General features: G+C 54.8%; 1 protein-coding gene, 2 long non-coding RNA genes and 3 other non-coding genes across 6 annotated transcripts; 2 read left to right on the forward strand and 4 right to left on the reverse strand.

The window, feature by feature from the left end:
• Positions 1-168: 168 nt before the first annotated feature.
• LOC146766624 (feather keratin Cos1-1/Cos1-3/Cos2-1-like) lies at positions 169-884 on the reverse strand. Its single transcript, XM_085587475.1, has 2 exons — positions 807-884; positions 169-640 (listed from the first exon to the last, which is right to left on the reverse strand). The coding sequence occupies exons 1-2, from the start codon at positions 882-884 to the stop codon at positions 302-304; spliced, it is 417 nt and encodes a 138-aa protein (XP_085443601.1). The 3' UTR covers positions 169-301.
• A 3,839-nt stretch (positions 885-4,723) lies between these two features.
• Positions 4,724-5,847, forward strand: LOC146766625 (uncharacterized). Its single transcript, XR_014957301.1, has 2 exons — positions 4,724-4,849; positions 5,376-5,847. It is a non-coding gene; the product is annotated as an uncharacterized LOC146766625 (long non-coding RNA).
• Positions 5,848-6,322: 475 nt separating this feature from the next.
• Positions 6,323-6,394, reverse strand: TRNAQ-CUG (transfer RNA glutamine (anticodon CUG)). Its single transcript has one exon. It is a non-coding gene; the product is annotated as a tRNA-Gln (tRNA).
• Positions 6,395-7,506: 1,112 nt separating this feature from the next.
• On the reverse strand, positions 7,507-7,578 carry TRNAM-CAU (transfer RNA methionine (anticodon CAU)). The gene has a single exon. It is a non-coding gene; the product is annotated as a tRNA-Met (tRNA).
• A 791-nt stretch (positions 7,579-8,369) lies between these two features.
• On the reverse strand, positions 8,370-8,451 carry TRNAS-AGA (transfer RNA serine (anticodon AGA)). Its single transcript has one exon. It is a non-coding gene; the product is annotated as a tRNA-Ser (tRNA).
• A 5,258-nt stretch (positions 8,452-13,709) lies between these two features.
• Positions 13,710-14,851, forward strand: LOC146766627 (uncharacterized). Its single transcript, XR_014957170.1, has 2 exons — positions 13,710-13,853; positions 14,380-14,851. It is a non-coding gene; the product is annotated as an uncharacterized LOC146766627 (long non-coding RNA).
• The last annotated feature ends 202 nt before the right edge of the window (positions 14,852-15,053 follow it).

Consider the following 15,053-nt stretch of genomic DNA (forward strand, 5'->3'; position numbering starts at 1 on the left):
CCAATTTCTTTCTATTCCTCTGCAGTCCATTCAAGGAGCTCTACCAACATTGGACAGTGCCCCGTCATTGGGGTTCCATTTGTAACCATGGGAGAGGGAAGAACCTTCGTTGCAGAGCAGGTGGCAGGTGAGGGAGGTGGAGAACAAAGGACCACAACTCTCCAGCGGTGCTGCACAAAGGCTTTAATGAGAAGGAGCAAAAGCAGCGTGACAGAACAGAGGCCAAGGAACACGTGTGGGGGGCCAGGGAGGGAAAGAGATGGGCCCATTTGCCGAGGCCAAGGGGGATGATGCGCCGGGCTCAGCAGATCTGACCGCAGCGGGGGAAAGGCAGACACAGGCCTGAGCCCCCCAGGCCAAGGGAGCCCCCAGAAGAGATGGGAACCCCCGCGGTGCTGAGGGAGCTGCCCACAGCAGCTGACAGAGAGGATCCCACGGCTGTGCTCTGAGGGAAAGAGGTGAGGATGGGGCCCGGCAGGGTCACCAGCACCGGCGAAGGCTCGATGTACACCGTGGAGTCAGCGCAGCGGGCGAGGCAGGGCTCAGTGCAGCTGCTTGCAAGGGGGGTTGGGCCACAGGGGCCGCAGGGCCATGGGGGACAGGGTCTGCAGCAAGACATCTCTCGGTGCCGAAGGCAAAGCTGCAACACAGAGCAGGGAGCACCAACCGGCTCAGGATCAGTCTGTCTCTCTGTCCCTCAGCTCTCTCCAGGGACACGGTGGCTCTTCTAAACACACCCTGTGCCTACAGCTCCCACCACCCTCCTGGTGCCCTCCGAGTGGCACAGCACGGGAAGGCCGCCCCACTTCAGCAATAGCAGCCAGCACAGTGGCTTTAAGGCCCCTGTGCAAAGACTGGTCCCGGCCCTTCTCCAGAACAGACATGGCTGTGTTTGAGACGTCCCGGGATGCCCTGGGACATTTTGTTACACCACGGCAGGTGCAAATGCTGCTGGGCACATCCCCCTGAGGCTGAGCCCCATTGATCCCCTTCTGCTGGAACAAAGCCCCCTCTTCCCAGCTGTCCCCAGCCACCAGCATGGAAAGGCTGACGGCCTCCAACAGCTCTGTCTCAGGGCCAAGCTGAGGCAGCCCAAGGATCAAGCCGGGCAGCCTCCATGACAGCAGCTCAGCCCACAGCGAGGGATGGAGAGGACTCAGGCTTACCTCGTTCCTCGAGGAAAGGGAGGCCAGAGACCAGGATGCAGAGCCGGGAGCAGCGCAGCCTTTTATGCTGGGTCCAGAGCCCTGTGGGGCCACAAACATTCCTTGTTTGTGAAACACCCAAACTCCTGGGAGGGGCAACTTGTAAGACCTCCCTGTTGATGAGGTCCCTGCCTCTTTCATCTCAAATGTTCTCTTTCGTCTTACAACCCAAAATCCTGCGATGACTCTTAGGATCACTGGGGGATGGAATGGACCTTAAAATCATCTAGCTCTTGTCCCCACAAACAAGTTCTACAACTACTTTGGAAAACCTCTTACAGTGTCCACAATCAAGACGAAGATTCCTTCCCAATATTTGATCTAAGTATATATATAAATATATATATCTGACATCAAATCAAAATACATTTTTTCCGTTTCAAACTGGTTCCACTTGGCCCATCACTACACATCCCAACCAGGCATCATTCCCTTTCTTAACTGAATGTCTCCTGGGAGCCTTCTCCTCTCTTGGCTACACAACCCCAACCCTCTCAGCCTGTGGCTCCAGCTGCCTGGTGCTCTTTGTGGCTCCTCTGGACCCACTGCAGCAGGTCCGTGTGTTTCTTAGGCTGTGACTTCTAGAGCTGGAGGCAGTACCCCAGGTACGGTGTCATGAGAGCCGAGCAGAGCAGCACAATCCCCTCCATCGACCTGCTGGCCACACAGGTCTGGATGCAGCCCAGAATACGACTGGATTTTTACACTGGGCTGCCAGCAGGCAGTGCAGGTCCATGTTCAAGTTCCCCTCCACAGGGCTGCTCTCTGTCCACTCAAGGCCTAGCCTGTGTCCAGGTTTGGGATTGCCCTGATCTTGGCACTTGACAAGCTCTGGCCTCAGCTTGGGAAGTTGGGATCCTCCAGAAAACAAGGAAATCTACACGTAGGAAGGTGATCAAAGGCATGCCTCCATCTCTCCCTGAAAGACAAATTGACCCATTTTCTCAAACACAAACTGACCCACTTTGCTCAGTGTGTCCAGCCCTGAGGCTGGGATGTGGATGGCAGCTTTGGGGAAGAGGCTGAGGGCCTGGAGCCCAAAGCTCATGGCTCCTTTTCCTGGGGCAGGCATCACTTTGCCCATTCAATTCATTTCACAGTTTAAAGGGATATTGGATCAGTCTCCCAGAGCTTGTGGGAATCATTGTGATGTGGAAGAGTTGGGAAAATCCATGAGCTCCAGGCAAACCTGAATCATGCTGATGTGGAAATGAGTGCACATGGTGCCCTGGACTCAGGCATTCCAGGGATACCAGGTCACATAGCCTCATTCCTATGAAAGGTTTTGCCTTTGTCAAGGGCATTTCCAGACCTTTTAGGACTGGTCCCAATCCACCTTGCATGTCGATGTAATCCTGTGCTGCTGCTGCTGCAGTTTTACAAAAGGCATTGCCTTTTGGTGGCTGCTCAAGGGCCCAGGAAATGGAGGTGGGCAGAGATCTCTGGAAGTCCTCTGTTCCCACTCAGAGAAGAATAAACTTCCCAGCTACATCCAGAAGCTGTGGGCCTTGTCCCATTGTCCTCTGAACACTGCCACTGTCACACAGGTCCTTGTCTCCTGGGCAGAAATCCAAGGATGCCCTGCACCCCTGGGAGGCCACCAGGAGATGGAAAGGCTCCTGCAGAGGAGCCTCCCAAGTCCTAAAGGGGGATGATCAGCAGGACATGACACTGGGGCTGTCTGCACTGGTGAGCACATGCCGTGGCAGCCTGGAGAGCACAGGGCTGGGTATGTGCAGGGAATGCCACTTGCCCTGCATTGCACTCTCTGGCCAGTGACAAGGAACTCCTATGGGGCAGAAAGGCAGGAAAGCAGAGAGAACATCTGCCCCAAGAGAGTTTTCACTCTGAGTCCTCCGGGGAGCTGTCCCCCTAATCCAGAGAGTTCCTTATTGTCCATGCCCATATTTCACCTCATAAGCCTGGCATCTGATCACTCCATGGCTGATACCCTTTCCTTGGCACTGCACAGGCCACATCTGGGTTGGTGTTCCCATTTGGTGTCCCCAGGGATAGGGGAGGTGTACATGGGGGTCTCTTACAGAGAGAGGCACTGCCATAGGAGCAGGCAGAACATAAGGGCTGCAGCACCTGATGCATGGGGGAGGCCGAGGGCACTGCGCTTGTACAACCTGCTGGAGATGGGCAAGGCATGGAGGGGAGCATGGAGCTGCTGCCTCCACCACCTCCTGAGGGCTCTGGAGAGAATGAAGCCAAACTCTCCTGAGAGGTGCACTGGGAAAGGGCACGAGGCAGCAATCAGAAGTCGCATGAAAGAAAATCCCAGGGCTCCCTAAGGGAGGATAAGGGACAGGCCTGGGAGAGCTGTACATGGTGTAGTGACCTTTTTCATAAGCTGTGTCAATGCTTAGAAGTCAGCCGGGCAAGGCCCAGAGCCTGCTGAGCAACCGAGGCATTTTGATCTGCCCAGAGCAGTTGACAGGAACACAAGACCTCCAGAGCTTCACCTAGACCTTCTGGGGTCGATGTGGGGTATGCTGAATCACTACAGCCCTTGAGCAGCAACAAAAGACCATTCCTGGGGAGACAGCAAATGCAGGAGATGGCAGACAAGCACCAGGTGATCCTCAGTTGGGCATACAAGGTGGGAAATACTGTTCATTGCAGCAGAACTTTGAGGATATGAGCTCTGTTATCCCTTGAGCGCCTGAGTGCACACTGAGTGACTCAGGCTTGCCTGGAGCTCAGGGATTTTCCCAGCTCTTCCCCATCAGGATGACACCCATGTGCTCTGACAGACTGATCCAGTGTCCTTTGAAATGTAAAATGCATGGAATGGGAAACCCCATCCTAGACCCAGAAAAAAACATCTTTGAGCTCCCTGCCCTCCGCCTTTTCCCAAAATCCACCAGCCAAGTCTCTGGCCTCTGGGATGAGCACACTGAGCAAAACAGGTCAGTGTGGCTGTGGGGCTCTTGCAGGGATGGACACAGCATCTCTTTGATCACAAAACAGGCCGTGGCTTGGCCTGTGGACTGTAAGCCAGTTCCCCATGCCTGTCATTCCGGCCTGCAGGGGACATCCATTCAGCTGAACATGGACTTTCCTTGCCTCTGAGCTTGGCCACCTCCCTGCAGAGTTGTGTCTCTTCCCCACTATGGGGTTGTGCAGTGTTGACTCTGTGCCTCAACTGACCCACAGTGTCCTGTACGTCTGTGATGTCCTGTGGGAGAAATGACTCTCAGGATGAGCCTGAGTGCCTGCACTGAAAGCTCCTGAGAGCTGACCTGAGGTGTCACTTAATGGTTGAATTTAACTAGAACTGGAGCCAAATTAACCATCAAGGAGAACAAGTGACAGAATGTAACAGACACTACAAAAATTCATTTCAACTAACCATATACACTGGCATGGGACCTCCGAAAAAACTTGGCCTAGGAATCTGGAACACACATTAATCATTTCTACGTTGATTGATGTGAAACTGCTGAAAAACGCCAGAGATGTCTGAGGTAGGGACCTCATCAACAGGGAGGCCTTGCAAGTTGCCCCTCCCAGGAGTTTGGGTGTTTCACAAACAAGGAATGTTTGTGGCCCCACAGGGCTCTGGACCCAGCATAAAAGGCTGCGCTGCTCCCGGCTCTGCATCCTGGTCTCTGGCCTCCCTTTCCTCGAGGAACGAGGTAAGCCTGAGTCCTCTCCATCCCTCGCTGTGGGCTGAGCTGCTGTCATGGAGGCTGCCCGGCTTGATCCTTGGGCTGCCTCAGCTTGGCCCTGAGACAGAGCTGTTGGAGGCCGTCAGCCTTTCCATGCTGGTGGCTGGGGACAGCTGGGAAGAGGGGGCTTTGTTCCAGCAGAAGGGGATCAATGGGGCTCAGCCTCAGGGGGATGTGCCCAGCAGCATTTGCACCTGCCGTGGTGTAACAAAATGTCCCAGGGCATCCCGGGACGTCTCAAACACAGCCATGTCTGTTCTGGAGAAGGGCCGGGACCAGTCTTTGCACAGGGGCCTTAAAGCCACTGTGCTGGCTGCTATTGCTGAAGTGGGGCGGCCTTCCCGTGCTGTGCCACTCGGAGGGCACCAGGAGGGAGGTGGGAGCTGTAGGCTCAGGGTGTGTTTAGAAGAGCCACCGTGTCCCTGGAGAGAGCTGAGGGACAGAGAGACAGACTGATCCTGAGCCGGTTGGTGCTCCCTGCTCTGTGTTGCAGCTTTGCCTTCGGCACCGAGAGATGTCTTGCTGCAGACCCTGTCCCCCACGGCCCTGCGGCCCCTGTGGCCCAACCCCCCTTGCAAGCAGCTGCACTGAGCCCTGCCTCGCCCGCTGCGCTGACTCCACGGTGTACATCGAGCCTTCTCCAGTGGTGGTGACCCTGCCGGGCCCCATCCTCACCTCTTTCCCTCAGAGCACAGCCGTGGGATCCTCTCTGTCAGCTGCTGTGGGCAGCTCCCTCAGCACCGCGGGGGTTCCCATCTCTTCTGGGGGCTCCCTTGGCCTGGGGGGCTCAGGCCTGTGTCTGCCTTTCCCCCGCTGCGGTCAGATCTGCTGAGCCCGGCGCATCATCCCCCTTGGCCTCGGCAAATGGGCCCATCTCTTTCCCTCCCTGGCCCCCCACACGTGTTCCTTGGCCTCTGTTCTGTCACGCTGCTTTTGCTCCTTCTCATTAAAGCCTTTGTGCAGCACCGCTGGAGAGTTGTGGTCCTTTGTTCTCCACCTCCCTCACCTGCCACCTGCTCAGCAAGGAAGGTTCTTCCCTCTCACATGATTAAAAATGGAACCCCAATGACGGGGCACTGTCCAATGTTGGTAGAGCTCCTTGAACGGATTGCAGAGGAATAGAAAGAAATTGGCAGGAAAAGAGGAAAAGAAGCCACAGATGAAAGGAGCAAGAAAGGAGCAGTGGACAGGGGTGGGCATACAGGTAATGCCACACGCAGTAACTTGGTGATGCTGTGGGAATGATCCAACCTGGAAACACCTGCCCAGAGCGTGTAGCCCAATCTCCATTTTTGGATGCATCTGACATAGCAGCAGTGGTCCCAGAGCAGCGTCCTGTGCCGGACCCATTCGGAGTGGGTGGTCTTGCACCTCAGCAGGAGAGGAGAGCTGTGAGTGTGTAAGCAGGCTGAGGCAAAGCCTGAGGGAACCAAAAGGCCAAGGTCCCACTGAGATTTGAACTCAGATCACTGGATTCAGAGTCCAGAGTGCTCACCATTACACCATAGGACCTCCTGCACCACACACCTCTGCTCCTGTGCTGAGCCTCACTCAGCCTTCTGCTCCCACCTGAGGCTGCCTTTCTCTCCACCACCTTGGACATCTCCCTCCAAGTGCAGCCTTCCTGCAGGGCTGCCAGGCACTCTCTAATCACACCATCCTTCAGGGCAGCAGCACAGCTCCTTCTGCAAGCCTGACGTGGCCTCTCTTACAAGCACCAGGCTTGAAATCGGGCACCATCTTGTCTTTGCCAAATTGCAACAAGCCCTTTCTGACTCAGCCAAAGTTACCTTGGGAAGTCACCTTCACACAGCAGAAGCTGCCTTGCCTTCTCTTCTCCAACCCAGGTCAGTCCATCCCCTTAAGAATTAATGAGAGGGAAACAGTGCTCCATCTCTTTAAAAGGTGAAGAAAGACCCAAGTGGGGAACCCAGGAAAGGGGCTGGAGAGGCAAGCAGAAAGGGCAGGTGCCACAACAAGGGATGAGCAACAACTGAGCTTCAGTCACTCATTGCGAAGAAGCGCTTCACTCACTGCCTAGGGTGCAGAGCAAGGAGGACAGAGACCTCTCTGGGAACTCTTCCCTCTCACAAGGAACACGAGTGCACAGCAATCCCAAGGGGACACAAGCCCATATGCCTGCTCAAAGCAGGGCTGGAGGCAAAGCAAGGAGAAGGCAACGGCAGTGCCTGAGCCCCATGGCAACCCCAGCCTGATGTCCAGGTGTTCTCTGCCCACCCTGCTGCAGTGGCTCACCACTCACTGGGAGTCTCTGCAGGATCCAGGGCAGCTCCTGCAGTTGGCTTTTGCCAAGGCTGACTTGGCTCAAAACCAGTGTGTGCCTGCTGGGCTGGGAGGTGCCCGGAGTCCTGGGCAGGAGCCCGGCTGAGGGAAGCAGGAGCAGCAGCTCGACCGTTCAGTGGCAGGAGAAAATGCAGAGAGAAGGATGTGTGCCCTTCGGGACCAGGAGAGGTCAGGTGGTGTTATTCTAGTTTTATCATTTTTACTAAAAGCAGGTAGCAGGTGTCGAGGGAAGAGGAAGGCTATGGCCAGCGTTGCCCAAAGAGCTACAGCCAAGCCGGGTAAAAGCTGTTGGGCGAGGCAGTGTCGGTGAAAAAGTGCCTTAGCAGAGGATGGTTTCGATCCATCGACCTCTGGGTTATGGGCCCAGCACGCTCCCGCTGCGCCACTCTGCTCCTCCTCAGGCCTGCCTGCCATTGCCCTCCCTGCAGCCTGATGCTGCCGGGCACTGCTGGCCCTCACTGCTTCCCTTCCCCTCTGCTCGGCCTCCCCCACCCCGCACTATAGACCCCCTGACAAATTCATCTCCCTTCGCCGTCTGCTCCACACCTCCAGGGCCTGGCCTTGCCCTTCCCTCACAGCCCTGCTCACAGCCCTGCACAGCCCCCTGCCCTTTGACACCCACGCTCCCCCTGCACCTGCTCATCGCACCCCCGCAGGCACGCTGCAGCCTTGGGCCTTGCGAGGGACCAGGCCACCTCAAATCCACCCCCACATCCTGACACCTGCAGCCCTGCCCTCACATACAGCGCCGCTCCCAGCACGCTGACGGACTGCACCTGCCTGCCCCTTCACACCTCTGCTGGCCAACGAGGGACGCGGATTGCCTTTGCCTGCAACTGCCAACAGAAAGAATGCTCCTCTTTTAGCTCTACACATTCTGGTGCCTCAGCTCAAGCCTGCTCCTGGCTACTCTGATGTAAAAGCTCTGACTTCTGGCCACTTGGTGCCCGGCAGGTTGGCAAGCTGAGGATCCTTGCCTTTAACACTTGGTGCTACTGCGAGGTGATGGAGTGCTCAGCTCCAGGAGCTGTGCAGGCCTGCATTTGTCCTTTCCTTCTTCACTGTGGCTGCTGCAAGTGCAGGAGCCCTCTGGAAGCTCCAGCTGCTGTCCATGGCACCCACCTGTGGGGCGGTACCTGTGCAGCGTGAGCAGCTGCCCGCAGCCCAAAAGGGGCGCGTGCCCCGTAGTTGGCAGGATTCGAACCTGCGCGGGGAAACCCCAATGGATTTCTAGTCCATCGCCTTCACCACTCGGCCACAACTACCTGCTCCAGCTCTCCTGGCCCTGCTCCTCACAGACCCTCTGCCACGACACTGACACCCAGGCACTTCGGGACAAGGCTCCCGTTACAAACGACACTTGGACATTGCTTAAAAAATCACTGACACGGGTAGCAGTAAAAGCCACATTTCATATTAAAGGAAAGCACGGCAAAGTTCCTTGGCAAGATTCACTCTACTACTGACAGGGCACTTAAGGCACAACAAGATAAAACAAGCAATGACCAAACCAAACCCAAGCAATCAAAACAGAAATGAACCAAGAACTATCTAGGGGAGTGTCTGTGTGTGTGCCTGTGTTTCTATGTGTATGAGTATGTGTGTGCGTGTGACAAAACACAGTGAGGGCAAGGATGCAAAGTTCCACAGCCTAAAAGCTTGACAGCCTGCCAACTTAACTTTAAATTAACTTGTACCTAATACCTAATTAATATCTTTCCCTTAAAATTTGACAGAAAGAAAAACACTTAATAACATTTAACCTAACTTACAACTTCAAAGTTTTACTTAGCAACTTAGCAAAATAACAACCCTTGGCAGCATTCAGGTAAGTCTGTAACTATAACTGAACCTTCCTCAGATCTCGAGGGTACTTAAACATCTAAGAAAGCAGTATTTCTCCCAGATTTGCTACAGCAAATATATGCACATGTGCATGCACACAGACGTGAAGAGTCAGTACAAGCAACGTACCTGTGAAAAAGTCCCCTCAGTGGTTAGTGAAACACTCACTTTGGATGCCTTTGCATCTCCCGACGGGCGAATGGTCAGGCATCAGGGAGTGAGGCTATCAGCCTGGGATTCCTCCTTGTTGGGCCAGCCTCCAAGTAAAGCAGCCCTGAGAGTTCACTGGCTGGGAGAGCCGTCCCACTCCGAGGGACACCGCTGGTCACTGCCTGCTGCGAGCCAGGAGAGCTCAAATGGTCTCATTTTGGACCACTCTCTATAGGGTTGTAAGAGGCTTTAGTCGTAACAAGGTTTCATCCCGGCCAGTTTGTGCTGGCACTTTCTTGGAAAGTGTGACAATGGGAATGTTGTGGCATTCAGGAAAAGAAACTATTTTCCTAGACCAGCCATTTTCAAGGGGCATTTTTGATAGGTGTATTTACACACCTAAATACAGAGTGTGAGTGTGTCTATGTGTGTGAGAGAGAGAACAGAAAATGGTATGGCTGTTGTCACCGTGAATTTGAGATTAAGTCCTTGCTGTGACTGAGCATCAAGTGCTGCCAAAACCTTTCCCCCCTCTTTATTTTTATATTCATATCGTTTGCTTATCATACACTTCTGAATGCACCATGTTCCCTTTAAAACATTAACCATTTATTTAAATTCAATATTCTATTTATGCTTCATCCATTTAGTGAGTAAGAGCGTAAACTTTGCCATCAAACGCTGCTGAAGCCACAGTGCCTATGTCCAGGCATGAAAAGAAGAGCTTTTCTCCTTTCCAGCCCACAAACCCATACTCACACCATTGACACATCCCCTCACCAGCAATAGAATCTTGATTTTGCTATGATTTGGTGGAGAATCTTTGACAGAAATGAAATGTTACTCAAAATATTGGTTTTAATGCTCTCAAGGAACAAATTGGTGCCAAACCCTACAGGTCTCTCATCTCCAGGTTACAGAGTCAAGCTCAGTGACTGAGGCTCTGGTGCTCTGGTGTAATTTCTGTAAGTTCTTAGAGCAGCTGCTGGTAAGCTCAGGACAGCAGCCAGTGCTCACACAGGCAGAGCAGGTGGTAGGTGAGGGAGGAGGAGAACAAACGACCACAAGTCTCCAGCGGTGCTGCACAAAGGCTTTAATGAGAAGGAGCAAAAGCAGCGTGACAGAACAGAGGCCAAGGAACACGTGTGGGGGGCCAGGGAGGGAAAGAGATGGGCCCATTTGCCGAGGCCAAGGGGGATGATGCGCCGGGCTCAGCAGATCTGACCGCAGCGGGGGAAAGGCAGACACAGGCCTGAGCCCCCCAGGCCAAGGGAGCCCCCAGAAGAGATGGGAACCCCCGCGGTGCTGAGGGAGCTGCCCACAGCAGCTGACAGAGAGGATCCCACGGCTGTGCTCTGAGGGAAAGAGGTGAGGATGGGGCCCGGCAGGGTCACCAGCACCGGCGAAGCCTCGATGTACACCGTGGAGTCAGCGCAGCGGGCGAGGCAGGGCTCAGTGCAGCTGCTTGCAAGGGGGGTTGGGCCACAGGGGCCGCAGGGCCGTGGGGGACAGGGTCTGCAGCAAGACATCTCTCGGTGCCGAAGGCAAAGCTGCAACACAGAGCAGGGAGCACCAACCGGCTCAGGATCAGTCTGTCTCTCTGTCCCTCAGCTCTCTCCAGGGACACGGTGGCTCTTCTAAACACACCCTGTGCCTACAGCTCCCACCACCCTCCTGGTGCCCTCCGAGTGGCACAGCACGGGAAGGCCGCCCCACTTCAGCAATAGCAGCCAGCACAGTGGCTTTAAGGCCCCTGTGCAAAGACTGGTCCCGGCCCTTCTCCAGAACAGACATGGCTGTGTTTGAGACGTCCCGGGATGCCCCGGGACATTTTGTTACACCACGGCAGGTGCAAATGCTGCTGGGCACATCCCCCTGAGGCTGAGCCCCATTGATCCCCTTCTGCTGGAACAAAGCCCCCTCTTCCCAGCTGTCCCCAGCCACCAGCATGGAAAGGCTGACGGCCTCCAACAGCTCTGTCTCAGGGCCAAGCTGAGGCAGCCCAAGGATCAAGCCGGGCAGCCTCCATGACAGCAGCTCAGCCCACAGGGAGGGATGGAGAGGACTCAGGCTTACCTTGTTCCTCGAGGAAAGGGAGGCCAGAGACCAGGATGCAGAGCCGGGAGCAGCGCAGCCTTTTATGCTGGGTCCAGAGCCCTGTGGGGCCACAAACATTCCTTGTTTGTGAAACACCCAAACTCCTGGGAGGGGCAACTTGCAAGGCCTCCCTGCTGATGAGGTCCCTGCCTCTTTCATCTCAAATGTCCTCTTTCTTCTTACAACCCAAAATCCTGCGATGACTGTTAGGATCACTGTTGGATGGAATGGACCTTAAAATCATCTAGCTCTTGTCCCCACAAACAAGTTCTACAACTACTTTGGAAAACCTCTTACAGTTTCCACAGTCAAGACGAAGATTCATTCCCTATATCTAATTAAGTATATATATGAATATATATATATCTGACACCAAATCAAAATACATATTTTCAGTTTCAAATTGGTTGCACTTAGACCATCATTACACATCCCAACCAGGTGTCCTTCCCTTTCTTAACTGAATGTCTCCTGGGAACCTTCTCCTCTCTTGGCTACACAACCCCAACCCTCTCAGCCTGTCCTCACAGGGCAGTGGCTCCAGCTGCCTGGTGCTCTTTGTGGCTCCTCTGGACCCACTGCAGCAGGTCTGTGTGTTTCTTAGGCTGTGACTTCTAGAGCTGGAGGCAGTACCCCAGGTACGGTGTCATGAGAGCCGAGCAGAGCAGCACAATCCCCTCCATCGACCTGCTGGCCACACAGGTCTGGATGCAGCCCAGAATACGACTGGATTTTTGCACTGGCCTGCCAGCAGGCAGTGCAGGTCCATGTTCAAGTTCCCCTCCACAGGGCTGCTCTCTGTCCACTCAAGCCTAGCCTGTGTCCAGGTTTGGGATTGCCCTGATCTTGGCACTTGACAAGCTCTGGCCTCAGCTTGGGAAGTTGGGATCCTCCAGAAAACAAGGAAATCTACACGTAGGAAGGTGATCAAAGGCATGCCTACATCTCTCCCTGAAAGACAAATTGACCCATTTTCTCAAACACAAACTGACCCACTTTGCTCAGTGTGTCCAGCCCTGAGGCTGGGATGTGGATGGCAGCTTTTGGGGAAGAGGCTGAGGGCCTGGAGCCCAAAGCTCATGGCTCCTTTTCCTGGGGCAGGCATCACTTTGCCCATTCAATTAATTTCACAGTTCAAAGGGATATTGGATCAGTCTCCCAGAGCTTGTGGGAATCATTGTGATGTGGAAGAGTTGGGAAAATCCATGAGCTCCAGGCAAACCTGAATCATGCTGATGTGGAAATGAGTGCATATGGTGCCCTGGACTCAGGCATTCCAGGGATACCAAAGCACATAGCCTCTTTCCTATGAAAGGTTTTGCCTTTGTCAAGGGCATTTCCAGACCTTTTAGGACTGGTCCCAATCCACCTTGCATGTCGATGTAATCCTGTGCTGCTGCTGCTGCAGTTTTACAAAAGGCATTGTCTTTTGGTAGGTGCTCAAGGGCCCAGGATAATGGAGGTGGGCAGAGATCTCTGGGAGTCCTCTGTTCCCACTCAGAGAAGAATAAACTTCCCAGCTACATCCAGAATCTGTGGACCTTGTCCCATTGTCCTCTGAACACTGCCACTGTCACACAGGTCCTTGTCTCCTGGGCAGAAATCCAAGATGCCCTGCACCCCTGGGAGGCCACCAGGAGATGGAAAGGCTCCTGCAGAGGAGCCTCCCAAGTCCTAAAGGGGAATGATCAGCAGGAGATGGCACTGGGGCTGTCTGCACTGGTGAGCACAGGCTAGTCCTTGAGTGGACAGAGAGCAGCCCTGTGGAGGGGAACTTGAACATGGACCTGCACTGCCTGCTGGCAGCCCAGTGCAAAAATCCAGTCGTATTCTGGGCTGCATCCAGACCTGTGTGGCCAGCAGGTCGATGGAGGGGATTGTGCTGCTCTGCTCGGCTCTCATGACACCGTACCTGGGGTACTGCCTCCAGCTCTAGAAGTCACAGCCTAAGAAACACACAGACCTGCTGCAGTGGGTCCAGAGGAGCCACAAAGAGCACCAGGCAGCTGGAGCCACTGCCCTGTGAGGACAGGCTGAGAGGGTTGGGGTTGTGTAGCCAAGAGAGGAGAAGGCTCCCAGGAGACATTCAGTTAAGAAAGGGAAGGATGCCTGGTTGGGATGTGTAGTGATGGGTCAAGTGGAACCAGTTTAAAACTGAAAACATGTATTTTGATTTGATGTCAGATATATATATTTATATATATACTTAGATCACATATTGGGAAGGAATCTTTGCCTGTGAGAGGAGCGGGACACTGCAACAGGTTTTCCAGAGAAGTTGTAAAACTTGTTTGTGGGAGGAAGAGCTAGATGATTTTAAGGTCCATTCCATACCCAAGTGATTCCAAGAGTCATCGCAAGATTTTGGGTTGTAAGAGGAAAGAGAACATTTGAGATGAAAGAGGCAGGGACCTGATCAGCAGGGAGGCCTTGCAAGTTGCCCCTCCCAGGAGTTTGGGTGTTTCACAAACAAGGAATGTTTGTGGCCCCACAGGGCTCTGGACCCAGCATAAAAGGCTGCGCTGCTCCCGGCTCTGCATCCTGGTCTCTGGCCTCCCTTTCCTCGAGGAACGAGGTAAGCCTGAGTCCTCTCCATCCCTCGCTGTGGGCTGAGCTGCTGTCATGGAGGCTGCCCGGCTTGATCCTTGGGCTGCCTCAGCTTGGCCCTGAGACAGAGCTGTTGGAGGCCGTCAGCCTTTCCATGCTGGTGGCTGGGGACAGCTGGGAAGAGGGGGCTTTGTTCCAGCAGAAGGGGATCAATGGGGCTCAGCCTCAGGGGGATGTGCCCAGCAGCATTTGCACCTGCCGTGGTGTAACAAAATGTCCCAGGGCATCCCGGGACGTCTCAAACACAGCCATGTCTGTTCTGGAGAAGGGCCGGGACCAGTCTTTGCACAGGGGCCTTAAAGCCACTGTGCTGGCTGCTATTGCTGAAGTGGGGCGGCCTTCCCGTGCTGTGCCACTCGGAGGGCACCAGGAGGGTGGTGGGAGCTGTAGGCACAGGGTGTGTTTAGAAGAGCCACCGTGTCCCTGGAGAGAGCTGAGGGACAGAGAGACAGACTGATCCTGAGCCGGTTGGTGCTCCCTGCTCTGTGTTGCAGCTTTGCCTTCGGCACCGAGAGATGTCTTGCTGCAGACCCTGTCCCCCACGGCCCTGCGGCCCCTGTGGCCCAACCCCCCTTGCAAGCAGCTGCACTGAGCCCTGCCTCGCCCGCTGCGCTGACTCCACGGTGTACATCGAGGCTTCGCCGGTGCTGGTGACCCTGCCGGGCCCCATCCTCACCTCTTTCCCTCAGAGCACAGCCGTGGGATCCTCTCTGTCAGCTGCTGTGGGCAGCTCCCTCAGCACCGCGGGGGTTCCCATCTCTTCTGGGGGCTCCCTTGGCCTGGGGGGCTCAGGCCTGTGTCTGCCTTTCCCCCGCTGCGGTCAGATCTGCTGAGCCCGGCGCATCATCCCCCTTGGCCTCGGCAAATGGGCCCATCTCTTTCCCTCCCTGGCCCCCCACACGTGTTCCTTGGCCTCTGTTCTGTCACGCTGCTTTTGCTCCTTCTCATTAAAGCCTTTGTGCAGCACCGCTGGAGAGTTGTGGTCCTTTGTTCTCCACCTCCCTCACCTGCCACCTGCTCAGCAAGGAAGGTTCTTCCCTCTCCCATGGTTACAAATGGAACCCCAATGACGGGGCACTGTCCAATGTTGGTAGAGCTCCTTGAACGGATTGCAGAGGAATAGAAAGAAATTGGCAGGAAAAGAGGAAAAGAAGCCACAGATGAAAGG

The sequence above is a fragment of the Lonchura striata genome, chromosome 9 (genome assembly GCF_050655825.1).
Source record: "Lonchura striata isolate lonStrDom1 chromosome 9, ASM5065582v1, whole genome shotgun sequence".
Classification (NCBI taxonomy): Eukaryota; Metazoa; Chordata; class Aves; order Passeriformes; family Estrildidae; genus Lonchura; species Lonchura striata.